The sequence below is a fragment of the Sceloporus undulatus genome, chromosome 7, assembly GCF_019175285.1.
Source record: "Sceloporus undulatus isolate JIND9_A2432 ecotype Alabama chromosome 7, SceUnd_v1.1, whole genome shotgun sequence".
Lineage (NCBI taxonomy): Eukaryota > Metazoa > Chordata > Lepidosauria > Squamata > Phrynosomatidae > Sceloporus > Sceloporus undulatus.
The window spans coordinates 5,318,776-5,335,232 of NC_056528.1; the positions used below are offsets into that span (position 1 = coordinate 5,318,776).

Genomic DNA, 16,457 nt, shown 5'->3' on the forward strand with positions numbered 1-16,457 from the left:
ATGTCCAAAGGAGGGCGACTATTGGTGAAGGGTCTGAAAACCATGTCCTATGAGGAACGACTGAGGAAGCTGGGGGTGTTTAGCCTGGAGAAGAGAAGGTTAAGAGGTGATATGATAGCCCTGTTTAAATACTTAAAGGGATGCCATATTGAGAAGGGAGGAAGCTTGTTTTCTGCTGCTCCAGAGAACAGGACCCAGAGCAATGGATGCAAGCTCCAGGAAAAGATTCCACCTCAACATTAGGAGGAACTTCCTGACAGTAAGGGCAGTTCGACAGTGTAACACACTCCTTCCTCTGAGATTGTGGTGTAGTCTCCTTCCTTGGAGGTCTTTAAACAGAGGCTTGATGGCCATCTGTTGGGGATGCTGTGATTGAGAGTTCCTGCATGGCAGAATGGGGTTGGACTGAATGGCCCTTGGAGTCTCTTCCAACTCTATTATTCTATGATTCTATGACATGATACATCTGAACAGATGGGCTTTTGAAATTACAAACCCCTCATTATGTAGCCCTCAAATCCCATTGCTCACCCTGTTCTAACCATTATGCCATGCTGAAAGTCTGAAAAATCTAAATGTGGCTGTCCAGCTGCATATGGGTCGGTCAGTAGGCTGAGATGTAGCTGAAGTTCTCAAGGAAGACATATGAAATTGCCTTATATAGTGTTTACTGCAATTTTCATCAAGCTGGTGCCTTCCAGATAAGCTGGACTTAAACATAGCCCAGGGACAGGTTACATGCTGCCCAGAGAACTGTTTTTATGAAAGTCACAGATTTGGTGGTTAAAATTTTTGTATACAAATGAACATTTAGGAAATGCCCCAAGACGTCACCAAATGCACTTTAGGGTTTGCGGAGGGCATTTCCACCATGTTTAGGCTTTTGAATGTTCACCGATTTGATTCATATGTTCTCTCTAGGAATCTTTAAGTCCTCCAGCATCCACCAGACGTCATGCTGAAGGAGTAGAGGTGCCTATAAAGAATGCTTCTCTAGCCATTTTCAGTGGGATTCTATGGTCAACATCTGGCAGATATTGACTAGAGGTGTGCTGAAGGACCTAGAGATTCCCAGAGAGGTGTTCTCTTGGGTAAAAAGACAAGGGTTTTGTGTGTGTTTTTCACTTTCACAAGGGTCCTGTGCCACTAACCCCAGCAAATGCAGAGGTCCCACTATACTAAAGAGGCACAGTACTCCTGCCGTCTCCTCTCTATCGGTTTTATTCCCATTTCTTCCATGTCCAGTTAGCAGGAGAAGGATCTGAAAGAGTCACTCAGAAGACAGAGAACTCTTCAAGCCAATCTTCAGTCCCAAGCAAAATTAATAAGCAGGAGGTCTAATGATGATGATGGTGATTGTTATTATTCAAATATACTAAACGGTGAATGGGAACATGGTTTGCCTGAAGCCGGATGCTATCTTTGGAGTTGTGTTTGCATGCATAGATCCATGTTAAGCAGCTAGAGCAATTTTGGGTGAGGGGCCGGAAGGGACAGGGTCATTATTAGCTCTTCAAGCAGCAGGCGTAATAGGAAGCAAATCTGAAAGCTGCAAGACCCCCAGGGAGGGAATGTTTCCGAAGGGCAAAGGACTGGTATTTGAATTAAATGTTGCTGCAGATGCGACAATGGGATATATAAGAATGGCTACAGAGGTAACAGGCCTTCAAAATGAGCCTATTTTAAATGCAAAGTATGTATTAGTTTCTGTGCCCCATCTGATCCATGACGTGCCTTTAAATCTGGCTCTGATATTGGGCCATCCCCTTCTAGACCGGCCATTCCCAAATCAAAATCTTTCAACAGGGGTACACTTGTATGTTGTAAGAGGGCTGTATTATGCATGTCACAAGGAATTAATTTTAAAGACAACTGTCTTTAAAAAGCTGAAGGGGTGTCATGCAGAAGATGGAGTGAGCATGTTTTCTGCTGCTTGCTAGAACATGAACCGATGGATTCAAATTACAAGAAAAAAGATCCCATGTAAACATCAGGAAGAATTTCTTGATAAGCACATGCCATTCCTTGGTAAGCAGTGCTTTGACAGTACCATAGACTGGCTTAGAGGGTGTGTGACCTCCTTTAGGTAAGGAGTTGGACTAGATACCCCTTGTGGTACCTTCCAGTGCTGATTCTATGGGCTACAAGATTCCTGCCTCTCCTTTACAAGATGCAATCCAAAGGTCAAAAGGAGTACAAAGAAAAGGTGACAAATGGCACCTCAAATTCATAGCTGCAGTAAGCCCTAATTGAAAGCCCTGCATTGTTATGGTGCAATGATTTGGAAGCAGGCCCTATAGAATGCCTTTTAATTGCAAACCCAGCCTCCATCATATCATTTCCACAACAGAACTACCTCCAGGCACCTGGGCTGCAATAACAAACCTTGCAGCAGGCCTCAGATCAGTGTAATCAGGGACCAAGAGCCCAGAGAAGCATTCATGTGCCACATGAATATTTAAAGACATCAAATATATTCGCCTTCATCGACAAACCAAGCAGTTCCTTTCAGCTGAAATTTTCAGACTAGGGTTGGTATCACAGAGTGTGTTAACCCATAACGTCAGCCCCATGGACTTCCTCGCATATCAGTACAGAATCCTTAGTAATGTGTTTACATGCTTTGCCAAGTCAGCTTTCCCTGTTCTTGGATAGTACACAAGTGTCAGGAGTTGTATATGCTTTTGTCTTCCCATAATGTAATAATGGGATATGTAGTAGTGATACTAAGTTTTAGGAAAGTGCTGAAATAAGCCAGGAAAGGAGGCCAACACATTTGTAAAAAAGCATCTGCCGGTAACAACTAAGACAAAGGGCAGTCTGGGAAATGAGAGACAATTTATTAATTGTATTAATAATTTATCAAGTTTATTAATTTTATTTAACAAATAAGAATTAAGCCCACCCAAAGTGTGAATTATGTGTAGTTTAATTATGTAGTTGTAACGTTTGCTGGTCAGGTCTGGCAATGAAAAGCCACCAGACTGGACTTATAGTTTCTTAATAAAGGCTTCTGTTTTTACTTCTGAGCCTGAGTTTGTTGCTTCAAATTTGCAGAACAGTACATCTAATATGACGAATTAGGTATAGTGAGATGCTAGGGTTGTTGCCCAAGAGGAAAGGAGGCAGTAGCAGGGAATGCAGGGATTTCAAGACTCTTTCTAAAAAAGAAACACACACACACAACTTTCCAGCTTTGTTTACACAGCACAGCCAGCATTTTTATTTGCCTCTCACCCTCTTGAAAGCTCCCAAGTTCAAGAGCATGCAAGCTGGCCAGTCCTCAGTGCTTGTCAAGACATGCTACAGAGTCAGCATCCGTTGGCTTGATAAGTCTGGAAAGACGTTCCTCCAACTTACTAAAATGATGGTGCTAAAACAAATACCTTTACAAAGTTTGTCTGCACAATGCGCATCTGTTGGAGTAGCGTTGATAAGAGAACAGAGCTATCAACACCTGTTTCCCTCCCACATTTCACAGGCCAACGCCAGGACCCGTGTGGGGCATCTGTAGCTACATCTCACTTTGAGCTGGGATGAAGGGGGATTAGAAGAGCACTACTCAAAGGGTTGGTCCAAGGACAAGTGCACATCCCTAAGACTTTTGCTGTCAGTTTGCAGAGAATTTCCTAGAAAGAAAGGGTGGTAGACAGTGGGCACAGTGGGCTGCCAGTCCTCCAACATCAGGTAGCTTCAGAAGCACCAACTGGAAGACTGCCAACATCTACTCCATCTGAAATTCAAAAAGGATGTGACTGGGGGGAAATGATATTACCTCAATGCAGAGAGAGCAGGGTGTGGATTCTGGTCTACCTGACCCCTTCCTCCTCCCGCCCTCTCCGTCAAATGGGACCACAAGTGCTAGGGCCAAGTAATAAGGGAGAGCTCTAAGGAGAAGGAAAAGGTGGGATTTTTCCCCTCCTAGTTTTGTTCATGGACAAGTTATAGGGAGATCTGTCAGTTCCCCAAAGGCAAATGTTTCAAGCATGAACAATCAAAACAGATGCTTCTCCCCCTTTTCTTTGTGCTAGATTACGTTGTGAAAGACAACAAAAACTGACCAACTTGCTAGGTGGTCCCATCCGCACCCTTGGCCTGAAGCGCACTGGAGGCTAGAGAAAGAGTTCATCCACAGGTTGTCCACTTCTATGATCATTCTGCTTCTCCTAAGGCAGGGCTCAAAAATATTTGTGGATTGCAACTCCCAGATTCCCCAAGGCAGCATGGCCTGTAGCATGGCCAATTCTGGAAGCTGCAGTCCAAAAATGCAACTTTTAAACTCCAGATCTTTAGGCTACATTTGCAAAAAGGCCCAGCTAGCATTGCCAATGAACAGGTATAACATTTATTTTATTGTTATTTATTTAATGTATACCTCATCCTTCTCCTAATATGGGGCTCACAATCTGAGTAAAAACAAAATACCAGTTAAACCAACGGACCGTACAAAAGTTAAAAAAGCAATTAAAAAACCATATTAAAAAACTAACTGAAAAGCCATTTGGAAAATAATAACCATGATAAAAAAAATTGTTGTCATCATTTGTGGTTCAAGTCATTTCTAACTTATGGTGACTGTCTTGGGCCAAAGTCGCCCAATGGGCTGAGAAAGAGAGGAAGGCCACACACTAGATCAGTGGTTCCCAAAACGTTGGTCCTCCAAATGCTTTGGACTTCAACTCCCAGCATCCCTGACTGTTGGCCAAGCTGGTTGGGACTTCTGGGAGCTGAAGCCCAAAACACCTTGAGGACCAAAGTTTGGGAATCACTGCACTAGATGGATAGACTCAAACAGGGAATTCACGGGCATGAATTTGCAGGACATGAGCAAAGTAGTGGAGGACAGAAGGTCTTGGAGAAGTCTCATCCACAGGGTCACCATGAGTTGGGAGCAACTCAAGAGCAGCTAACAACAACAACAACAAAAGTATATCTGTATTAATTATTAGCCATTATTCAACGTGTGTGTTCTTCCTCATTAAAACCTTTGCCACGGTCACACTCTGATGTTGCTTGGCCACACGTCCCAGTGTTACTCTGTGAAATGCTGGAAGTTATGCTAGCCCAGATCATTTGCTTAGATTCCACTTCTGCAAAAAGCTAGTTGCAGCCTTATTTGGAGGTGTAGCATTACAGACTGAAGCACCATCATTAATCTGTTTTTCTAAGTTGCCTTCCCTTTGAGAGGCCATGCCACAGGAAAAGGCCTAGCCTTCTGCATCCCTTTGCTATGTTTTCATAGCACTGGCGTGTAATAAAAAACTTGCCCCACCCAGAGTGCTTCCGAATTGTTTCTGTGGCTCTGCTGTGGCTCAGGAGGAAAAGAGAGCTGCTTGAAAAGAGTTTGCAAGCGCACAGTCACTGAAAGCACTCCAAACTCGTTCCCACTCGGATTTGATACATGGATCCTCACTTTCCGGCCACGATTCCTGACAGCACAATGTCTTCATTTGTTTTCTTTTGGTGTCTTAAGCCATAAAATGTTTCAGACAACAAGATAGGTCTGCAGCAAAACATGGCAGCATGGGACTTTGCACAAGGTGCCAGTAGCTGTACTCTTTTGCAAAGTACTAATTCTATTCAATTTGTTGGCTAACACACTGCAGCAATCCAGCACCAAAAGTCTGTCTCTCTATCTTTCCAATGCTACTGCTGCTTAAAAAAAACTTCAAGCCAGACAAAGGAGTAAAAGTGGGGGGACTTCACTATCAGAAGCTTTGTTAACTGAGGTACACTGTGTAAATGTAATGCACGGCTAAATCTTAAAGATGTAAGGAGCTAGCAGAAGAAGAAACACCAGTCAATCTGGCCAAGAACAACCCAAACCAGATTCAAGGGCACCACACTCGCAACCATCGCCAGAGGCCAACGGGAACACAGAATATCTTTCCAACAGCGGCAGAGCTATCCCCCGAAATCCCATCAGGGAGACACAAAACAAGAGTCCTGTTCCAAGAAGATAATGATGCTTTGCTTACTCATCCCTTCTGTCTTGGTGCAGCCAGTCGGAGGTCATCAGCAAACCCAGCACTACTGGCTGCGTCTGCTCCACAGCAAATCCAATTTTTTACAGCAGCCCTCAAGTTGGTAGTAAAATACAAGTCTATAATCTGGCAGCTAATTAGGAATTGAAGAGAATCTGTCTTTCCAAGCTTCTACTTGCAGATAAAGAGAAGGGGAGCGAGGGAGGAGGTGGCACAGCTGCCACACTGTACAAGAAGACAAGCTCCGATCAAGCTGTGCTCACAAGCTTTCCATCTTGTTAAAGCGGGTTTATCTTATGGGACTTTATGTATCTAAGGTTGCTGTCCCCAGCCTTGCACCCTTCAGAAGTGCTGGACTACAGTCAGGTTGGCTGGAAGGATCAGAACTGCAGCCCAACATACCCAGAGAGTGCTGGAGTTGGAGATAGGTGATGTAGAGGTACAATTCTCACTTCAGATGTGTGAGTTCCCAGCTCTCACAGGGTGACTTTGATCAACCCACATTCAAATTGCAGATATTAAGCCAAATGGGGTGAAAGAGCAAGCTGCAAAGCCCCCCCCCCCCAGCTGTCTCATGAGACGATCTAAAAGGCAACCATTTCCTTGCTGCAGGCTAACTTCCCCACCATGGCACACACCTCTGGGGTGCCCCATGTTGCCAGGATGAAAGAGTCTGCTAAAGACAAAGAGTGAAATAAAGACAAGTCACTTCTGGGCAAATACTGAAGAGCTACCTATCACCTCTGGATGCAGTAGCCCCAAAATTAAAACAAGCATCCAAGGAGATATCAACGGCTCAACTTGGAAAGGGCTGCAACCCACAGAAATCAAAATACAAGCAACAAACCAGTACCAATAGCTTTCTTCTTGACTAGAATCAAGTCTTTTGCATAGTGAATGGATCCTGATTCCCCATTCCAGGGTAAGCCACACCATTACAACCAAGATAGGTCACTAGTATATACAGGCATACTTCAGGTTAGTAGAAATAGATGTGTACCTGGATATCACGTTGGTACCAGAGGCCGAAATAGCATGGAAAGGAGAGGGATAGGTTCCTGCATGCCCTCCACGTGTTTCAGAAAACTCAAAATGAGCAATATGTCAATGCGGAATGAAACCACTACGTCAGATAAGCCTTGTAGAAGTAAACAAAAACATACCGAGCCTCCTTTGTGGAAACCATTTGAAAGCTTGTTCCAAAGCGGCTTTCATAAGCCTCCCTTTTTCTTATGATTTCTATTTTGGTGGCCAGACTTATAGGTCTATGTTTTTAAAATACGCTGAAGATATATGGTCAGGCAGGCATATCTGCTTGCTTCCTTTTCTTTCCTGTTTTCCTGCTCACTCATAGAGTAAGATTCTGGAGTAGCTGCTGCTTACTTTGCCTGCTGTAGACAGGCACACACAACTACAATAGGAACGCCTGAGTAGAATCCCATTCTTGCCCAGCTCAAGCTTTATTGCACTGTTTACTGAAGACACACAGCAGCATCCTGACAGTGAAAGCCTGTGTTTCTCTAGCCCTCCTTCACTATCCTCCCATGAGCATGGGCCCCACTACACCACTTGGCAAACACTGTTTAGTATAGGGCATTCTTCATCTCCATCCCAAAGAACCTCCTGTTCCAAAGAAAAGATCTTCACCAAGGACATACTAGTCCTGTAGCCCATATATATCATGGCAGCAACATTTCCTTTTCTTGGTTTGTAATTCCTTTGGTGTCTGCTGTTCACAGTAGTTAGGATATGTTTTAGCTTTTAAGCTTGAAAAAAGGGGGATTTTATATGGAGTAGAGTTTTGACTATGCTTGTAATTAAAAAACAAGATACTTTTTACAAAGTGGGGTTTCCCCCCAATATCCCAGTCCCACATTTCCTCCTTGTCCCCTGACTAGCTGAAAGTACTTTCACACCATCAACGCCAGGAGGATGGTGAAGAAGAGCTGGAGAAATCATAGCATCATAGGGTCGGAAGAGACCAGAAGGGCCATCCAGTCCAACCCCCTGCTATGCAGGAATACTCATTTATATACCGCTTCATACCGAACTAGCAGTGTCTAAGCGGTTTACGACTGTAAACTAATGGCCCCCTTTCAGATATTTAAATAGGGCTATCGTATCATCTCTTAACCTTCTCTTCTCCAGGTTAAACATACCCAGCTCCCTGAGTCGTTCCTCATAGGGCATGGTTTCCAGACCCTTCACCATTTTGCCCCCCGCTCCTCTGGACTTGCTTCAGTTTGTCAACATCTTGTTTGAATTGTGGTGCCCAGAACTGGATGCAGGATTCCAGGTGAGGCCTGACCAAAGCAGAATACAGTGGCACACTATATTTGTATTGATGCAGCCTATGTGAAATAAATCATTCAATAAAGCTTAAGCTGGGAAAGAATGGGACTCAACTGTAGCTGATCCTATACAAACATGGAACCCTGCCTACAAGAACCAAGGGAAACAGCAGCTGTCTTCAGAAGTTCTTATTGAGCACCCATGAATAGCAAAACAAGAAAGAAAGACACGGAGAAAGCAGGGAAGCTTATCTCAACAGCTCCTCTAAGCATGTTTAAAAAAGTATATATCTTTGGCTACCAAAATGGAAATCATAAGGAAAGTTAGCTAGTTGAAAGGGAATAAAATCATCCCTGGGTATATCCTGGAATCATCTTTCAGGTGGTCTCCAGAAGGATCAAAATGATTTTGCTTATTTATGTAAGGCTTACCTGACCTAGTTGTTTCTTTTCCCATGAGCAGACTGTTTATTTTGAATCAAACGGCTGCTGAAATATGTTGAACGGCTCATCTTTTTGCTCTTATCTCTTTTCACCCCCATGTTATTCCACCTCCGGTATCAAACTTTCTGTTAAAAAAGAAACGCGTTGTTGATGTCGCGTGCCTTCAAGTCATCTCCAACTTACGATGACCCCCAAGGTGAACCTAACATGGGGCTTTCTTGGCATGCTTCTTCAAAGGCAAGTTGCCATTGCCATCCTCTGAGGCTGAGAGTGACTCGCCCAATGCCATCCAATGGGTTTCAATAGCCAAGACAGGATTCAGACTCTGGTCTCTAGAGACGTAGTTCAACGCTCAAACCACTGCACCACACTATCTCAATAAAAAGTACCCAGGGACAAGTCTACTTTGTACTCTGAGCTGTGTGTGTGTATGCACATGCGCACACAGACACATGCATGCCTTCAACTAACCTGCTGACTTATGGAGATCCCATGAATTTAATAGAAGAAAGAATAGGTAAGAATACTCAGAGGTGGGTTTGCCATCTTCTTCCTCTGAAATTCAGCCTACAACACCTAGTCTTCATTAGCAGACTCCCATCCAAGTACTAACCAGGGCTGAACCTGGTTAGCTGCCAAGATAAGCCAGAATCTGGTGTCTTTGGAGTATTTAGGTCTACCTGTAAGTAAAATATAAAGTTTTGCTCCTGTAGTAAAGCCTTCGACTTTACTTTTTGCTCCTACACATGTTACAGAGGAAAAAGTACAGCAGTGATCAAATAGGAAATTGCTTTATACTGAACCAAGTTACTCATCCAGACCAGAATTTTCTACTTTGACCGAGAGAGGATTTTCAAAATGCCATGCAATGATTTCCCATCTGCATCACCTGTTTCTTAAGTCTTTCAAACCAGCAATGCCAAGAAGTGAACCTATCACCTTTTGCATGTAGAGCATCAGTGTCACTGAGTCCCTTCTCTGGACTAGCAGAATTGCTGGCATCATTGGCAAACACATCTTTGAATCTTTATGGAGGGGGAGCTATCAGGATGTCAAATCTTAACACCTGCTCACGGAGGACACACAATAAGTCATATTCCAAAGACATGTCCATTTTTCTCTTCTGCTCTGCTTGGCCTGACCTTTCGCTAGTGATACACCACACCAAGCTGATCGTGTCAAAAATAGATGCAGGTACAAGCAACCCGACTCAGAAGGGAGGGGAGATGTTATTACCAAGAGATTATTACATTTCAAAAGCTGATTCACTGAAGCATAAAAAAGAACCGGAGGTGGCGGCGGGTTTGTTTGTTTCGTTTATATAAAAGCCAACAAATCATAGGCCTGGTACAGACAGCCAAAATAAAGCTGCTTCGGGTCTCTTTGGAGGCATGCTGTTTAAATGATGCATGGGTCCTAAGAGTCCGGAGGTCGCGCCAAAGCCACACTCCGTTCCTAAGCACTGGAGGGCAGCTTTGGTGCAGCTTCCGGATTCTTAGGATGCATGCATCATTTAAACAGCATACCTCTAAAGAGACCTGAAGCAGCTTTATTTTGGCAGTCTGTAACAGGCCTGTACCTTCCTGAAAGATACTCACAATTATAGTCCAAAGAAGTTAATGTTCCAAGTTTCATGTGTAGCATGCTACCTCTGATTGCGGGAGATCTCCTGTTATTAATGTACAGTATTACAAATGTTTAAATCCTTTTAATCAAGTAACTTTGCTATCCCTGGGTGGATCTGTCCTCTGCAAAATGCATCCAAACTCTTCCCTCCTCCATTAAAAGCCTGTGGCCATCATAGCTGCATCCTGTGGTGCGTTCCATGGTTTAATTATACGTTAAGCCCAAGAATCCAAGACGCTATGCCCAGAACTTGGAAAATTCTGTGCAATGCCATTGTATGCTAATTTGTACTTTAAAACAACATGGGTGCAGACTTTCACCCACATCCTTGGGGCACCTCCCAACAGAATAAACCCCTGTTTAGCTTAAGGAGGTGGATGGATGGATATGGGAACACAAAGCCTCTTCTTACCTCTCAGGCGGAACAAGAGATACGGGGAAAATCCTCCCACCCTCCAGAGATTTTTCTATTCCTCATTTATACCCAACTGAAAGCAGGAAAAGTGGGATACGAGACATTCACTACAAACACCAGATTGAAAAGTGTAAGATAAGAGGAAATATCCCACCAAGAAACAAATAGAAACCCAGCATGCGCCAAGGTAGTCAACCTGTATTCAAGTTATACCACAACAGATGCAAAAATGGATTCTCACGCAACTGACATCTCCTCCATGCGACAAAGAGTGAGTGAGCATGAGAGAAATTCCCTTAACATCAAACCATATGCATTCTAGCCCCGTTTTCTAGACAGGTGGGCAAAGTGAGATACTCCAAATGTCTTTGGATAGATACCCCCAGCACTCCTCACTAGTGGCTGATGGAAGCTGCAGTGCAACAATATCTTGAGGTCTACGCCAGTGGTTCCCAACCTTTCTAATGCCACGACCCTTTAATACAGTTCCTCATGTTGTGGTGACCCCCAACCATACAATTATTTTCACTGCTACGTGCAAATATGTGTTTTCCAATGATCTTAGGCGACCCCTGTGAAAGGATTGTTTGACCCCCAAAGGGGTCCCAACCCACAGGTTGGGAACCACTGGTCTATGCTTTGTCCACTGCTAGTGCAAAGGCTTTCAGGGTCTGTCAGCTTCAGTCAGATGTGGGACAGCCCTGAACAGAGCGCAAGGAGAACTAGGTGGTCTTCCTATGAAGCTTGCAGTCATGCGAAGTTGGGTCTGCAACCTGGAATCGCTGAGGTCAACTGCCCTTCCCTTGACATAGCTGAGAGGCAGCACCTGTCACAAAAAAGCATGCATACATACACCAAACACAAACATGCACCATTCTGCTCCTTATTTACTTTCACCTGAGCCAAAGGGCTCCTTAAATTCCTCTCCTGCAGCATAAAGAGCAAGGAAAGGTATCGATTATCCCAGATTAAGAGGGTTTTCTGACAGCCCCCTCCAACTTAATCCAGTGCATCTGGGATGCATGTGAACAATAGAGATTCAACCCAGATTCATCCTGGATTATTTTCACTCTCAGAGAGGGCTCTGAGTGGCACCTCTGCCACGCATGCCATAGGTGTGCCATCACTGATCTAGGAGTAATCACATTACATCAATATTAAAGTCACCCCACTGGTTGCCACTTAGTTTCTGGGTAAGGTACAAACTGTTGGTTGTCACCTTTAAAGCCCTAAATGGTTTGGATATGGATTACCTATGCGATTGCCTCTTCTTTATAATCTACCCCATACACTCAGGTCCTTTGGGGGACATTGGGTCCAGTCAGTCGGGGCTAGGTCAGCAATGGTCACTTCTTCAGCCGCCCCAAAATGTGGAATGACCTGCCGGAAGTGATTTGATGAATATGCAGCAGCGTTTAAGACCAGTCTCTTCCGGCAGGCCTCTCCAAGTGACTTTTAAATTGTGGATTGGTTGTTTTGATATACCTGGTCCTATTTGTTCTTTTAAATTGATGTTAGGCGTTTTATGTTTATGTGTTTTTAAGTGGTGTTATGTTTTTGTTTGTTGTCATGCATTATGAGTTGATCTATTGTTGCTTGATCAATGGAAAGAGATGGGTAAGAAATAATAGTAATAATAATAATAATCAAGGTACATAGTAATAGAATCATAGAATTGTAGAGTTGTAAAGGAGCCCAAGGGCCATGATCCAGTCCAGCCCCATCTTGCCATGCAGGAACTCTCCATCAAAGCATCCCCATTGACAGATGGCCATTCAGCCTCTCTTTAAAGACCTCCAAGGAAGGAGACTCCACTACACTCCAAGGCAGTGTTGAATAGCTTTTACTGTCATGAAGTTTCTCCTAATGTTGAGGTAGAATCCCTTTTCCTGGAGCTTGCATCCATTGCTCTGGGTCCTGTTCTCTGGAGCAGCAGAAAACAAGCTTGCTCCCTCCTCAATATGGCATCCCTTCAAGTATTTAAACAGGGCCATCATATCACCTCTTAACCTCCTCTTCTCCAGGTTAAACACCCCCAGCTCCCTGAGTTGTTCCTCATAGGGCTTCATGGTTTCCAGACCCTTCACCATTTTAGTCGCCCCCATGAATTTGGAAAAACCACAAATAAAATACTATGCTTTGAACGTAAGAGAACACCTCTCTAGCAATCTCCAGGTCCTCCAGTGCATCTCTATGCTCAACATAGTCATGCTGGGGGACCTACAAATGCCTAGAGAAGCGTTTTCTCTATCAGCTTCTAGGTTCTCCAGCACAACTCTATGGTCAACTTCTGGCAGAGTTGCGCTGGAGAATGAAATGATTCCTAGAGAGAACGCATTAATCGAATCCGCAAATAACCAAAGCCGCAAAAGTCAAAGCCGCAAAACCTGGTGGAGCCAGGAACACATCCTTGGACACCGACAGCTAAGAGCTGCCCTTCCTCTTTTGCATCCATCATAGACGAAGGGTGCATCTATGCTCCAGAAATGATTCACTTTGACACCATTTTAAGAGCTGTGGTCCCATCTGTTATAATCCTGGGATCTGGAGTCTTGCAAGGCCTTTAGCCTTCTCTGGCAAAGAGTGCTGGCGCTTCACAAAACTACAAGTCCCAGGGTCCTGGAGGAAGGAACCATGGCAGTCAAAAGTGGTGTCAAAGTGCATTATTTCCACAGTGTAGCATCCTCCTTTGTCTTATGGGCATGAGCCAATCTTTGCCTTTGCAACTGGGCAGAATAAGCCTCACAATGCAGTCCATGCTGACTCTTCGCTTGGAGGCAACAAGACACTTTCTAGTCCAACCTCATTGTGCCATGCAGGAACTCCCTATCAAAGCGCCCAGCCTCTCTATTAAACCCCCACAAAGAACGAAGGAGGCCCTCTCCGAAAAGCCCTGAAGCCCAAAGGAGGCTCTGACTCGAAGTCCTAAGGCCCTGGAAACACACCGCGGAAATAATCCGCTTTGAGAGCGCTTTGGCTGGATGCGAGGGAATTGTGGGAAATGTAGTTCTGTGAAGCACTGAGCCTCCTCTGCCAGAGAGCGCTCTGGGGCCACAATGGACTACACTTCCCAGACTGCCATCAGCACTGAGCCAGGGAAGCTGAAGCGGTCTCAAAGCGGGTTATTCCTGCAGTGTGTTAAGCGTGGCATTGTTGCCTTCGCCCACAGAGAAGGAAGGGCCAGGGCTCTGCCTTCCTTCCTCCTCCTGCCGCCTTTGTGCCGCCTTCTCCCGAGGCCTCTTCCTCACCCGAAGTCCTGGTCCATGGACTTGAAGAAGAACTTGTAGCAATGGACGGGGCGGTTGCTGAGGACATTCTTGAAGTCGCCCAGCGTGACTCTCTCCGGGGAGACGCCCGGCAGCTTCACCAGGTACGGCGTCTCCTCCTCGTCGATGTGGTAGATGATCTTCGTCTCCGCCATCGAGGGGCTCCCAAGGCGCCACGGCCGAGAGGAGGAGGAGGCCCGGGAGGAGGAGGAGCAGGGGCCCGGGGCGCTTCAGCGGCCTCCTCCAGCGCCTCTCCCGAGGAAGACTCCCCAGGCAGGAAGGCGGAGAAGGAAGGAGGGAGCCGGCGGCGCCACAGCGGACCCTGGCGGCGGAAGGAGGAACAGGAAAGAGGAAGGGACGCAGCCACGCACGGCCAGGCCACGGCCCCCGCTGGCTCCGCCTCCTTCTTCTTCCCCTCCCATCCCAGCGGAGGAGGAGGGAGGGACGCCTGACAAGCCACGCCCCCATTGACTCATTCACCTCCCCCTCCCATTCGGACGGAGGACTAGGAAGGGATGCAGCCACGCCACGCCCCCCAGTGGCTCCGCCTCCTCCTCCCCCTCCCATCCAGGATCAAAATCGGCAGCGCCACAGCGGCCCCTAGCGGCGGACGGAGGAAGAGGGAGGGATGCCTGCCCCGCCACGCCCCCTCCCGGTGGCTCCTCCTCCGCCACCGCCCATCCGGGAACAAAATCTGGGCGGTGCCACAGCGGCCCCTGGCCATACAGCGGGATGTTAACGCCACAGCCTTGCTCTCAGTTCAGATACCTTGTAATGAACCAACTGGCCACTAGGGGGAAGCAAAAGCATTGCAGCAAAAGATATAATGTATGTGTGTTTGTTTGTTTTGATTGTGTGTGTGTGTGTATGTGTATATATATATATATATATATATATATATAATATAGATATATCTAGAGAGAGAGATGCAATAGCTATAATTGTCCAAACAAAACAAATGCTAATGTCAGTCATACTGTGAGGAAAAAAGAACGGGGAGGGCGCATGCCGCGCCGAACGTAGAGCGCTCCCCCATTGCAGCCAATGGGGTTTGAGCGCACGCGCTTTTCCCACCGTATTTTAATTCTACCTAGCGCCTGGTGTCTGTTTTGTTTTTAATTCCAGGACACACCATAGCAAACAAACAATAACAACAAACAAAAAACCCACACACATTTGAAAAGGACATGTATGTGGTTGTCGCATGGGGCCTTTGCGCTAGAACAGCGAGAATTGTGTGGCACCTTTTGAAACAGAAGGCATGCGCCCATCCAGGCCTCCAGAACCAATTGGGAGCAAAGGCTTCATTCCCTTGTTTTTCTTCCCCTTTCAGGCAAATTCTGCAGCCCTTGAGCCGAAAGAAATGTTCAAACGTGGCAGGACTTGGATGAGGAAGTGACCCAATTCTGAGGCTTTTTGGCCAGAGCGATCTGCTTGGAATGGAGAACTAGGATGCTATGAGTCTATGAGGCAACGATCAGGAGTCCGGCTGTCCCTGGGACATAATACAAAGGCAGGATAGGTCAAAAATCCAGGACTGTCCCTCCAGAAGCCGTGAAATGGCAACCCTACCCTTGCCCTCATGGTTGAGGTAAGAACCCCTTCGGGGGTCTGAGGCAGCCATGGGCCCCAGAGAATGCCTTAGCCACCCTGAGTCCCCCACAGATCTCCTTTGGCTGCGGTTGGCATGGCCTCCCTCTTGGGCAAAGGCCAGCCCTCACAGAAGGGGGACCTGAGGGGGACTTCAGGGGTCCTTCTCGCTCTGGAGGGTCTCTGGAGTGAGAGGAGAGGCCAGGCGACCCCAGGTAAAAACCCAAAAAGATTTCAAAACAGGATAAAGAGGAGGCACAACACTTGGGGGTTGTTAAGGCCAGCTATGAGGAATGTGGGGGTGGGAGTCATTCTTTCCCCCCTGCGCAATATCCAGCCACATGGAGCACCAATGAGGCTGACTGGTGGGACATCTGGCAGAGAGGGAAGGAAGGGATTTCGGACGGTGGGATTCACTGCTGCAGGGACCTGCTTGAGAGCAGGAAATGGCCTCATCCAGGGTTCCACATGGCCAGCCATTGACAAGATTAGTTATGGGCACAGAGATTACACCCACATCCACTCGCACAGATTTCTCCCCCAGCCCCAGAGGAACTGTCCCCTGTTTGTCTGTTCCTGGAGGGCAAGGATAACTGCCCCATTCAGCTTCCTGCTGTGGGTTTTCAGGTGGGGGTCCTACTGGGAGGTGATCATCCGCTGATGCTCCCAGCTTCCTGCTGAGCACCCGGTGACACCCCTTTCACTTGCCTGAACATGGCCCTTTTGATGCCCCCCCCCCAGCCCCATACATAATCGCACATGCATGCACTCACACTGCTGCTTCCCTCCCTCTCCAGATCCTCAAGAGCCCATCTGCTGCCCAGATCATGGACCGTTCTGC

At 46.3% G+C, this 16,457-nt stretch overlaps 1 protein-coding gene across 3 annotated transcripts in view; it reads right to left on the reverse strand.

Annotated features, from left to right (window-relative positions):
- Nucleotides 1–14,341, reverse strand: part of DVL1 (dishevelled segment polarity protein 1) — a 58,491-nt gene extending 44,150 nt beyond the window's left edge. For all 3 annotated transcript variants that reach the window (XM_042479518.1, XM_042479519.1, XM_042479520.1), the window contains exon 1: nt 14,009–14,341. In XM_042479518.1, coding sequence (XP_042335452.1) covers nt 14,009–14,181 — 173 coding nt within the window. In that variant the 5' untranslated portion in view covers nt 14,182–14,341. The remainder of the gene's footprint in view (nt 1–14,008) is intronic.
- Between the last annotated feature and the right edge of the window lie 2,116 nt (nt 14,342–16,457).